The 12731-nt window shown below is 37.1% G+C and overlaps 1 protein-coding gene across 3 annotated transcripts in view; it reads left to right on the top strand.

The window, feature by feature from the left end:
- CTNND2 (catenin delta 2) overlaps positions 1-12731 on the top strand; it is an 858429-nt gene that overhangs the window by 126192 nt on the left and 719506 nt on the right. For all 3 annotated transcript variants that reach the window (XM_036280167.1, XM_036280169.1, XM_036280166.1), the window contains exon 2: positions 11549-11685. In XM_036280167.1, coding sequence (XP_036136060.1) covers positions 11549-11685 — 137 coding nt within the window. The remainder of the gene's footprint in view (positions 1-11548; positions 11686-12731) is intronic.

Consider the following 12731-nt stretch of genomic DNA (forward strand, 5'->3'; position numbering starts at 1 on the left):
AATGTCATTTTATGGTCAGAGGCCCTGATAGGACATTTTTTCCAAGGAAGACATATAAATAGCTAAGTACATAAAAAAGTGCTCAGCACACTAATCATCAGGGAAATGCAAATAAAAACCACTATGACATATTACCTCATACCTGTTAGAATGGCTGTCATAAAAAATACAAGAGCTATGTGTTGACAAAGATCTGGAGAAAAGGGTACCCTTGTACACTGTTTTGGGAAATATAGTTTGTGCAGCCACTATGGAAAACAGTGTGGAGTTTCCCACAAAAATTAAAGACAGAACTACCTATGATCCAGCAACTGGACTTTAGCGTATGAAGATAGCATATTGAAGAAATATCTGCACTTTTGTGTTCATAGCAGCGTTATCCACAGTAGCCAAGATATAGAAGCAACCTAAGTGTCTATCAATGGATGAATGGTTAAAGAAATGTGTGTATATATGCAGTGGAATATTATTCAGACACGAGAAAGAAGGAAATCCTGCCACTTGTGATTACATGGATGGACCTTGAAAGCATTATGCTAACTGAGTAATATAAGTCATACAGAGAAGGACAAATGCTGTATGAACTCACATACATATGGGATCTAAAAAAGGCGAATTCATTGAAACAAAGACTAAAAAACTAAAACTGGCAAAAATTGGGTGAGGGATTGGTCATCTCTTTTCATAATATCTAGTAATTCAACTATTTAAAATTATTTATTGATCAAATACAAAGATATTTGAACTCCCAATGTGTAATATTTAATGACTATATGTAAAAAAAAAAAAAAAGAGGTACCTTGCTTCATAGCCTTGACAAATACAATAAAATTTCTTGCACAGATATAATTTAGATTTAACTTGCGAAGCAAAGAAATTGTGGGTCATAACAAGCTAAATATATCACTTAAAATTTTTAAGTTTCTTGTCTGTGGGTAAAAAGTGTCAACATATCTTGGCAACTATCAAAAATCATTCTGGCTCTTATTCAGTTTTGGTTTTATTCTTGTTCTTTTGAGGCCAGTAGATATATTTATTTCAAAAAGTTTCAAGTCAGTGGTAGCAACCGAAGTTGTTTAAGAGTAGGTGACTGTATGTTCTATAATTAAATGTTAAGCACTGGCAATTCCCCTGTTGTGAGGGGTTATGCATGTTGGCTAAGGGCCGAGGATATTTACGGTGTGAGATTTTGTTCTTGAGTGCCCATTGATAGTAATTCTTGGAGGAGAAAGTGTGGTTGAGCTCCAGGATCTTGAGAAATTATGAAGTGGCAGACATATTTAGAATCAATATGAAGGGCAAATTGCCACAAATTGACCACTCAAGTACTCTGAAGTGAGAATGGTAGTGTGTGGCTGGCATTGGGGACTTTTTGTCTAATAGATTTTGACAGTCAGAGTTGGTATTTTACAATAGTTAAACTGTGGACTGGCTTTAGAGCATGATTTTTTTTTGGTACCGGACTTTATCGTGTCAATCTATGAGTAGTAGAGGGATATAAATATGGAAAACTGTGTATTTATTTAAACTATCATTAGGAAGAATATTTGGGAAGACAGGTTGCTTTCTGTTTATAAGCGTAAAAGCTGTTGTTCGGTCTTACACGGACACAATATAGGATGACAAGTCTTTAGAAGCTGTGGGAAGGGAGACTCCAGCACCAGGGACAGTTGGCAGTGACAGTGTGTTCTGAGCAGTCACTGTGTGTGAAAGCACTGTATTAGAAGCTGTACTAAGCATGCTTTTCTGAAGTTCCAGCCAAAAGAATAGCCAATCTACTCCTGAGCCTCTTTATTATAGAATGTATTAGAGCTGTCCTTCCTATTCAGGGAGAGTAAAAATATGCGGTGGTGTGCCTACTTCAATTTCCGTTCCACTGCCTATCATTGTGATGGCTCTCTAATTGCAGCATCTGAGACTTTATTTCACTGGCATAAGAAGAAATGCTCCTTTGGTGTACTGAATTCATGAAATCAGCTGTTAACACATATTCATGGGATCTGGGGAACTTGGATGGTTATTGATCCCAGAGTAGGGTCATGGTCTTTATTATTTCTAGTAAAGAGGGGGCCTGAAATTGTATATTATTATTATCATGATCATTAATTTCATCCAGATATATTCCCATTATAAATATAGACACATGTGTGACTAATAAAATTATACATGGTTTGGCTACTTTAATATTATACATTACCCAAACTCATTGGGAAGATGTATAGGACATTTATGTACCAATCATTGTTGTAAGTGTAAAATTCCATGATAATTTTAAATAGAGCTGATGATGGATTACATATGTTCCTCCATTATAACTTATTCAATAAGCATTTTATGATGCCAAGTATTTACTAGGCACTATTCTAGGCACTGCAGTTATAGATATGAATAAGACAGTTTCAGTGCTCAAGGAATTCATAACTAGTTAGGAGACACATCATGCCAAATATATAGTGTTTCCATAAATCTAAGATAATGGGTGGTATACCATTGATTAAATACTACTTTTCATTGCAAGTGACAGAAAATCCATCCCAAATGGCTTAAAGAAAAAGGGTACAACAGTCATATTAAGAAGCATCCTAATTTCAGAAACATTAAAATATTTTTTTTTAAATCCCTAAAGAGGTAAGATCATTACAGCTTGCAGTACTTGAGGAAGTTTCAAGTTATGAAGTGAGGGGGAAGTAATTTGCATTGTCGAATTATTCAGAAAGGCTGGAGAAGAAATGCGTGCATGGGACCATGAGGAAGGAAGAGATTGACAGCCAAACAGGTCTCAGAGATCATAAAAGCCTACAGGAAGGCGAATTTGACTCAATAAGATGTGTTCAGAACACATAAAGGTTGGTGTGTCTGCAGTGTAAGGTGTGAGGGGAGGAGCAGCTGAGAATAATAGTTCAGGTGGCCTTAAGTCTATGGTGATATTTAGGTAAGTCCCTTTTTCTTCAACAATTAATAGCTTATACATTGAAACAAAGTGGATTTTCTGACCTCTGTGTTAGTGGGTTCAACCTCCTAACGCTCCCACTTCTCTGAACACACAGATCATCCCCCTGTGTTTGCCATGGGAACTCCGCACTCGGATCCCATAGCTCTCCACCCTGCCATCATACCTTCCACCACAGCAACAAGGGGTGGTGCCTCTGACTCCGTGAATAATATCCATGCCTCACCCTCAATGTCTCTGATAGAATCAGACATTTGTCCACCTCCTGGCTTTGCCTGCTGGCAGCTCTGTAGTTGCATATTCCAAATACGGCTCAGTGCTTTTTCTTCCCATCCATGCACAGTGCTGTCCATGAATTTTCCCAGATTCTGTTTGCAGGTTATGAGTTGCAGGTATTAAGTCCCAGAAACCCTAGAGCCTGTTTGATTCATGGCTCTACCTTAGAAGCCAACGACCCTGAGGATACATACTTGGGCAGTGGCCTAAGGCAAAAGCCTTACACTAGTCCTGTGATTTCAAAAGCAGCTTTCTTGAGTCTAAATAAAAAGGTGTCATTTCAAATGCCATTTAGAGAAATGCTCCTGATGCAAAGCCCATTTTACTTATGTTACATGCTCTACTAAGCAACCATTATTGATTATACACTAATAGTCCATACATTAATTCAACAAACATTTATTAACTGGCTGCTATATATTAGATAGTAAGCTAGGTGTGGGAAATTGAACATAGACCAAGACAGATTGAGTTTCTGCTCTACTTGTATTTAATTTTGACAACCATTAATTATTATATTGTTTATGTTATTAGGAAAAATGGTAATTCTTAATTTCCCTTTGAAAGGAAGAAGCAAGGTTGGATATATTTTTATGTATACAGAAAATGATGCTGTGCCATTTCTCTTGGTAGAGACATACTAGTTACAATACAGAACTGTAGTTTTGGTGAGCAAAGTGATTGCACAAATAAGGTATTCAATATTGTTGTTCGTTATGCTAATTTATACTAATCTGCACATACTCTGCACTCTAATATTAATAAAGTGTCTATGCTTATTCTTCAATTTTACGTAATTGTAGTCTTTTACATGTCACCTGTTGAAAGGTAGATTATAAAAATTGAATATGTTCAAGTATTCAATTTCAGTACATTAAATTGCATATATACATAGATGTTTGAATGACAATATTTGCAGTATTCTAATGACTAACCATTATTCTCTTCGGGATAAGGTGATGATGAATTATGAAAGTGATGCCTAACAGTGGGAGTAAAACTAAAAGTCAGTCTATTGTGCTAATATTCCTGTGTTTTAGAAAATAGGTTCCAGAACTGGTGGGGCGGGGGGCAGATTGTCTCAGAGTGGACAGGATACATGAGAGAAGGAGAGAAGGCTAGGTGTGGCTGCACTTGGGGTTTGCTTGTTGGTTTGGTGTGAGGAACAGGAAACCAACGAAACTAACACCAGAGTTTCCGATTGAAGCTATGAGCTAAAGAAAAAGGAAGAAGAGTTCTGGAAGTTTGTAGTAACTATAAAGTAAAAGATAAAAAGGGATCTTTCTGAAGAAAAGAGAAAGAGTAACAGTTGACAAACAGTGTTTAGAAATCGTCAATCTTTACATTCCCTCATTCACTTCAGAGTACAGTTTCTGTCTAGGGCTGCTATCAGCTGCCCAGATGTTAACAGCTTAAATGAGTCATAGGTAGATATATGTTGGATTGTGAGTTTGCAGGCCAGGTCACCTTCCCCTGCCTCAAGTCTGCTCCACCCACAGTGTGACATCTTGACTGACAGCCAGTCACTCAGACTAAACCCTGGAATCATCTGGACTCCTTTCTGCTTGTCTCAGATACCACATGCTGACCCCACAGTTCTCCCTTTAAATTACATTTATAATCTAACTACTTCTCACAATCTCTCTTGCCTAAGATTAAAGTTACAGATGAAATATTACATTAAAGAGTTAACCGCCCAGTCGGTATGACTCAGTGGTTGAGCATCGACCCATGCACCAAGAGGTTGACAGTTCAATTCCTGGTCGGGGCACATGCCCAGGTTGTGGGCCAAATCCCCAGTGGGGGACATGCAGGAGGCAGTCAATTGATGTTCTCTCTCATCAATGTTTCTCTCTCTTTTCCTCTCCTTTCTAAAATCAATAAAGAAAAAAAAAGTTAAAAAAAAAAAAAAGAGTTGACTATCGGGTATAGATCATGGCCATCAATAGAACTTCCTACACTGATGGAAATTTTTACATTTTCGCTGTTTAACACATTAGCCACAGACCACATATAGCTATTGGGTGCTTGAAAGGTGCATAGTACAACTAATGAACTGACTTTTTAGTGTTATTAAAATTTTAACAACCAGATGTTGCTGGGGGCCTGTCATATTGGGCAGTGCAAGTCTAGCTAAGGAAATATCTATTGAATCCCACAGCATGACAAGGATTTGGAGTTTCTGGAATTTGAAATAATTAGGACCTGCTAATCTGAGAGGGAGAAGAAACAGGTCTGTGACAACAGAGCATGAGGACCCTGGGCATGACAGAATGAGGACAATGGAAAGAATACGAGGCCATTGAGTTTCAGAAGTAGGCAGCTCAAGAGGAGCAAAGACCACCATCATGGCCAAAGGAACTTGTTGAATCAGAGAGAACGAGATCAAGTAATGGTGGCAAAGAATGCTGTGTGGGTCACTGAATAGGATGATTGTGTGACATAAGAATCTATCAGTTATTTTGCTGAAGATGGCTATATCTTGATGCTAAAGTCGTCAGTTACTAGATAGAAATAGCTAAAGGATGAACAAATTTGAGTTATTTAATGCAAAGTAAGACTTATGTTTTCTTTCTATGTGATGGAGGTCAGGAACATATAACATTGAATGTGCTTCTCGAATTGAGAACAAGAGAGTTTGGCCTTCCAAAACACAGATAAGATTTTAACATGTTACAAAGTATAATGTAAACTTAAAGTACTCATGTTTGGGAAATAAAAGTTTAGAATATTCATTTGAACCTCATAAAAATCTTATTACATGTGAATATGAGAGTTCAATTGAAAAGGAGGCTCACTCAGTGGGGGCTCCCTGCTTTTGTTCTTATTCTGATTCCAGCCACTTTTCTGAATTTCTTATTGTTTCACCTATGAAAGTGGTAGCAGTATGGATGTTCTTAAGATAGTGTTTTGTCTTCTAGGTTTTTTCACACCACTGGGCACTTCCTTTTATAAGCTTGGATTTATGCATATGTGCTCATTTGAAGTAGCACATCCCTTTTCCTGATGTCCATAGTTTATATCCAATGAAGGTGTCACCTGTTTTAAATAGCACCACCCTGTTACTAATCCTCTCATGCTACCACCTTGGGTAATTAAGAGAATGAAGCTGAAAACAAACTAACCCTGCGGTACTAGTCTGCTTGGCCTGCCATAGTAAGATATCATAGACGAGGTGGCTTAAACAACAGAAATATATTTTCTCATGGTTCTGAAGGCCAGAAGTTCAAGATCAGTATGCCAGCAGGGCACATTTGTGGTGAGAGCCTTCTTGATAGCAGCCACTTGTTCTCTGTGTCCTCACATGGTATAGAGGAAGACCTCTGGTCTCTTCTTTTTGTAAGGACGACAGTCCTATGGGATTAGGACCTCACCCTTATGACCTCACTTAATTTTCTTACCTTCCTAAATGCCCCATCTACAAATACAGTCACAGGATTAGACTTCAACATATTTATTTGGGAGGTGGGCTTGGAGCAGGGACAAGGAATTCAGCTCGTAACACTGATTATGCATGTGAGGGTGTAACACAGCCTAACTCGGGTCCAGGAAGTGCTATTTTTTTGTTCTGTATTTTCTAGACATAGAACTTGTTAGTACCAAGTTCTGCTCGAGAATTAATTCCCCCAATATTTAACACTATTCTTCCCTTATCATTGTCTCTTTTCCACATGTTGAAGATGAGTCTGTCTAAAATGCATTTTGGTTATTTGTAGTTAATTATTTGACTATAGATAGAAAGACTTCTTACATGGTAATTATATATATTTTTTAAAGTATAATGGGAAAACCCTTTAATAATTCTTTAAATGTTTTTATATTGGTTCAATGTTCTACTATCAGAATATATCATTTTTATAATTAGAAAATGGAAAAAAATTAGAATAAAATAAAAATAAAAAATTAATAAAAATATATTTTAGAAAAGCATTAGACAAAATCTAATACAGACAATATTGTAGTGATGGCCAGAGTGGGAGTGAGGACGAGATGGAGTGGGTAAAGGGGCATGAAATGGGGGATACATCTGTATGAGTGTCAACAATAAATAAAATTTAAAAAAAAAAAAAAAAAAAAAAAGAATATGAAGAAGTGTTGTATGTAGGTTGGGAAATATGAACCTATTGTATGTGGAAAAATGTCCACTGTGCTTGTTGTCAAATTAAAATCAAAGAGATCACTTTTTCTGTATCAAGTAGATGAAGGCAGGACATAATAAATGTCATTGTTATTGATGCGAGGAAGGGACATTCTCAGGGCACTGCTGCTGAGCAGAAGCACAGTTTGTTTTGGTTTCCAAAAGTCTGAAATATGTAGTTTCCTCATTCCATCGATAAGTCTAGGAATTTATCTATTAAAAATATCATAAATGTAAAAATGGGATAAAATTGCAAACCAAAGATAGATAAATTATGATGCCTGCAGTTATTGAATATTAAGTATTATGTTACTACACTGTAGAATAATTTTTGTTGACATAAGAAATAGTTTGTTCAGCAGGTGCGGTTCGGTGGTTGAGCGTTTACCCATGCACCAAGAGATCACCAGTTCAATTTCCTGTCAGGGAACGTGCCCAGGTTGTGGTCCCAAACCCCAGTGGGAGGCATGCGGGAGGCGGCCAATCAATGTTCTCTGTCATCGATGTTTCTGTCTCTCTCTCCCTCCTTCTTCCTCTCTCTCTAAAATCAATCAGGAAAAAAAATTTTTTGTAATGAAATAGTCCATGATATGTTGCTGAGAAAAACATTTTTTAAAAAAATCAAAAACATTGCATTGAGACCCCATTATATAAAACTTCTCATGCAGAATGAGTCAAATCAGGAAAAAAATATATCGGAAAAACCTATACCAAGATATCAAAGTACATATACAATCTAGGATGGCGGATGTACGGCTGATTGCTCTTCCTGTGCTTTGTTTTTTGGTCTCCCTGCATTCTTGGATCTAGCATAGATTAACTACTAATTTTTAGTGGACTAGCTCTAATTAAAACTGAAGTACTTAACCATAGACTGTGAAGTCGGAAGGCTTAAGGCTCTTTATGCTTGCCATTAGGCATCCATGGCTGGGTTCTGGCAGCCTTTCGCAGCCCCCCCCCTCTTCCCTGTGCTCTGAGATCAGAAGATTGGACTAGAGGTTGACAGCCTTCACCATCCATACATAGTGCTGGACCAGTGGTTCAATTAACTCTGGATGTTAAAAAGTATGAACCATGGGAATTATTCCAAACCATTTTTATCCCAGCCCAGAGTTGCCTTGGGTCACGGTAGCTCTGTAGAAGGGGGATATGCCTTGCGAATTTGCTTCTCTTTCTGTTACTGCTGTAAGGAGATAGGAGAGGTGGATAAACAGACTACATTATTATTTATAGTCTGTAGGTCAGAATTGTCAAGTGCCTAAGGATACACCTTGATTCATTGCCTATAAAATCACATATTTTATTATGACAGGTTACTGTTGTACTTTTAAGAGTTACATTTATATAAATTGGTGTATAGACTAGCATTTAGGAGGCAGTACAGGTTATGAGAAATAGGTTGAACACTAAAATAGGAATAGAAAGGGAGAAAACCTGGGTTCTGGGCCCACTTATGTTACTTAAGAACTTTGGGAACTTACGCAGTTTCTTTGTCAAAAAATATGTGTTGATGATAGAATTGGCCCAGAGCCTGAATTCACACAGGCCCAGTGAAGTTTAGAAAATGCAAAAGTTAGAATAATAATTGAAGATATGTAGGACTCCTTTCTCAGCTTTAGGCTGTCCTTAGATAGTCTCTTTTGGAAGCCACTGACAGACAGGCTATAGGTTCAGATGCAAGGTCAAGGAATAGACCCTCCATGAACCACAGGTGACTTTGCACAGGAGAGCAGCCATTTTCCTTCTCACTTTCTGCCCCTGCCCCCTGCCCCCTGCCCTCCTCTTTCTTCTCCCAATCCTCTCCGACGCAGAAGGGCATGGCTTTCAGGTGGTTCTAGCTAGACACGGCATTTGTTCATCTATGTATCTACATTCTTATAATTATGAGACTTGATCGAATTAAAAAACCACATATGAAAGCAAGCTGAATGCACAAATGTATTTTATTATTGTCTTTCTGATCCCACCACCATAATTACTTAAATCTGTTTCTTTCATCCTGTTGACATCCATCACTTAAATACTTTCAACATTTTAGTCATGGTTGCAGTTTACCAAATTATATTTAATTTGATCTTTACTCTTTTCTGAAACTCTAGTTACTATTATTATTTTCCCATACCCTCCCATATGTTGTTTGTAGCAGACTCATTTTTCCAATGCTGTTCTAATCCCTATTGGTAATAGTATAAGGAACTTAACTCAAAAAGTAAAAACTAAGTGGAATTTCCAATGAGCAAAATAGATGACCACTTTTTTTTATTATTATTATATATTTGAAGACATAAGAAAAGACCAAACCTATAGAGAATTTTTATGAGTTTATTTGAGCCAGTGACCACATGTGCTTGGGTGCAAGATTTCAAATGCTCCGAAAAATATGTTTTGGAGCTTCCTTTTTTTTATTTTTTAAATTTTTTTCCCTTTATTGATTTTTAGAGAGAGAAGAAGTGAAAGGGAGAGAGAGATAGAAATATCGATGAGAGAGGACAGCGATTGCCCGCCTCCCACATGCCCCCACTGGGGGTCAGGCCCACAATCTGGGCATGTGTCCTGGCTGGGAATCGAACTGGTGACCTCTTGATGTATGGGCCGATGCTCAACCACTGAGCCACACCACCCAGACTTGGAGCTTCTTTTATGCATTTGAAATTAAGGACAGGACATAAAGAAAATTGGAGAAAGCAAGGCAATGATTGGATTACAGTGCAGTTAACAAGATTATGTGCCCTTTTGAGGGTTAATGCTCTCTTCAAGGGGTATTACTTTTGGTAGTTCAAAGACATGTTAACCTAGATGCACAAGAACAATGAACAGGGCTAGCTTAAAACCTTTCACTAAAGTTATAGGCTTGGGGAATGACTACCTACCATGACCTGCCTACTTAGGAATTTATGACCAGATCACCCTGTGAGATTACTTTCCATAGAATTCCCTTTTTTCCATACACATATCTTAAGAAACATTTGTAATGCAGTCCCTTGAGTATGCATATCCCTAAATTATTAACTAAATATAACTAATAATATAGTCATAGGGCTGCTATAAAAATGTCACTTAGAATAAAACCTAAGATACACAGAAGCAGTATAATAGGAAATAACTTTAAGCATTCACAAAGCAGTGGTTTCTGGAGGAATATATAATATGATAGTTTGAGGTAAGAAAAGAATATTTACTCCCAGCCTTTTATATGAATAGTGACTTTGGCATGCTGTGGTAAAACATGTTGTCAGTTTATTTCCTCTGCTGATGAGCATTGCCAGATAATATATGTAACAAATACTTTGGTCTTATTAATTTGTATGAGTAAGACAAATACAAAGGGACAAAATAACGTTTGGGCATCCTATGTTCAACCTGTATGTGTGTCCATTTGTGAACTGAAATGATGTTATCAGTGTCTCCTTTCTTTTGTAAATAAACTCAGACAAAACAAACTGTGGCAAATGAGCTTTGCCAGATTCAAGGAGCTTTTGTTTGCTATCAATCAGTGTAAGGACTTGGTAAATACAGGGTGTACCCCAAATATGTATACAGGGTGTCTGTAGATTCTATTACATTTGGAAAATGAAATGTATTTTAGCAAACACTGGCTTTGTAATTATTCATAGTTGTTTACACATTTTTTTGGACACCCTATATTTGTGGAGTGGACTATAGTTATTAACTATATTTTGAAAAACCAACTAAGTTTCTCATGTTAATCATAGTATTTCTTAATTGCTTCTAAGTTATTGACCATTTATTTTTTGTGATTTCTATATAAAGGGGTCTCTAATGGGATTATTTTTGTTAGTTTGTTTGTTTTTTGTTGTTTTTTTAGGGGGGAATATACCAATGACCAAGTAATAAACTTACCTAACACAGATATACAAAGGTGGTTTGACTAGCTTCTTTTTAAACTCAGTACTTCTTTAGATCTTTACTTTTTCTTGTAATCTTACTTTGATTTTCCTTACCCACTTATCTAAAAGAAAAAACACAAAACTGTGCAGGTGTTGTGGAATTTGGCTAGGGTTGCGGTAGGAGACACCAGCAATGCACTTGCTCCCCCTTCTACTCTTACGCTGTAGTTCATAATTTCCATTTTGTCCAAGTGTACGGCTCAGAGTTGCCTGGCAGCTGTGTCTGTCGACAGTGACAATGTCAGATTGCACTAAGCGTGTCCTCTTGCATTGCAGGAGCTATGCCTGTCCCTGACCAGCCTTCGTCAGCCTCAGAGAAGACCAGCTCCCTGAGTCCTGGCCTGACCACTTCCAATGGGGACGGCTCAGAAACGGAAACCACCTCTGCCATCCTTGCCTCGGTCAAAGAACAGGTAGAACCATTCCACTTTTGTGACATACTTATGGGGGCATTAAAAAAAAAAACTTATTTCCTGATGAACAATGATGGTTAGAAAAACGCCATGGTTCACTAGTGGATTGTTGGTATATATTTTCAATTAAATTAAGATATAATTATAATTGCTTTTAACTTCATGTTTTTATTCATAATTTATGCAGACATTCTTGAAATAATAGCCAATAGGGCAAAAAAAACCATCTTTACTGTCAAAATTACATATAGTTGAAGTTTTGGCAGATTCGGTAATGGACCTAAGCTTTAATACTATTAAATGCATGAAGTCAAATAATTGGTTGTTAGAAAATATAATTTATAAAAAAAAAGGAAATATAAATTATAAAAAATTGTCCCAATGTATCCTGTAGGCTGAAAAATTAGTATGTGTGACAGCAGGTGACTATGATGTTTGGTCAAGGCAAATTGGCCTTCCCAGTGTCTCTGAGAAGGTGGATCTGGAAGAAAGCATTGCAGAATATTCCCTTTAAAACTAATCAAGGTTTTGAATGTTTTCTTCTCCAGTCTTAGATCTAAATAAATTGTTTCTTAAAAGTCATGGTTTTTGTAAATAAAAGGTAGTAAATAATTAAGGAAAGCTGGGAAAATCAGTATTTTTTATTCACTTTGTTTTTAGCATGTGCTAGAATATAAACCCATATTTTTATTGAAAAGCATCCTATGATTGGTTGATATGATTTGGGGATGTTGAATTAACAACAGTGGGCGAGAGTGACATAACGTACCTGATTTCAGAAGCACCTCAGCAGAGCAGATGTCTAAATGGGGCAATGAAGGACAGTTACTGTACGAAAAACAGGACTCCAGTTTTTTGTTTGTCTGTTTGTTTGTTTTATACATAGAGATTAATTTAGGTAAAAGTAGGAAACCACCTTGACGGTCAAGCTATCAAGAGAGTAGCTGAAGGAAGATCCTTTGACAACAGGGATCAATGACGTTATTAGTCAAAAATGTGCTACCAGGTCAGGAAGTATGCAGCTAAGTAGGTACACAAAAGAAACT

This window comes from Molossus molossus, unplaced genomic scaffold (assembly GCF_014108415.1).
Source record: "Molossus molossus isolate mMolMol1 unplaced genomic scaffold, mMolMol1.p scaffold_m16_p_3, whole genome shotgun sequence".
Lineage (NCBI taxonomy): Eukaryota > Metazoa > Chordata > Mammalia > Chiroptera > Molossidae > Molossus > Molossus molossus.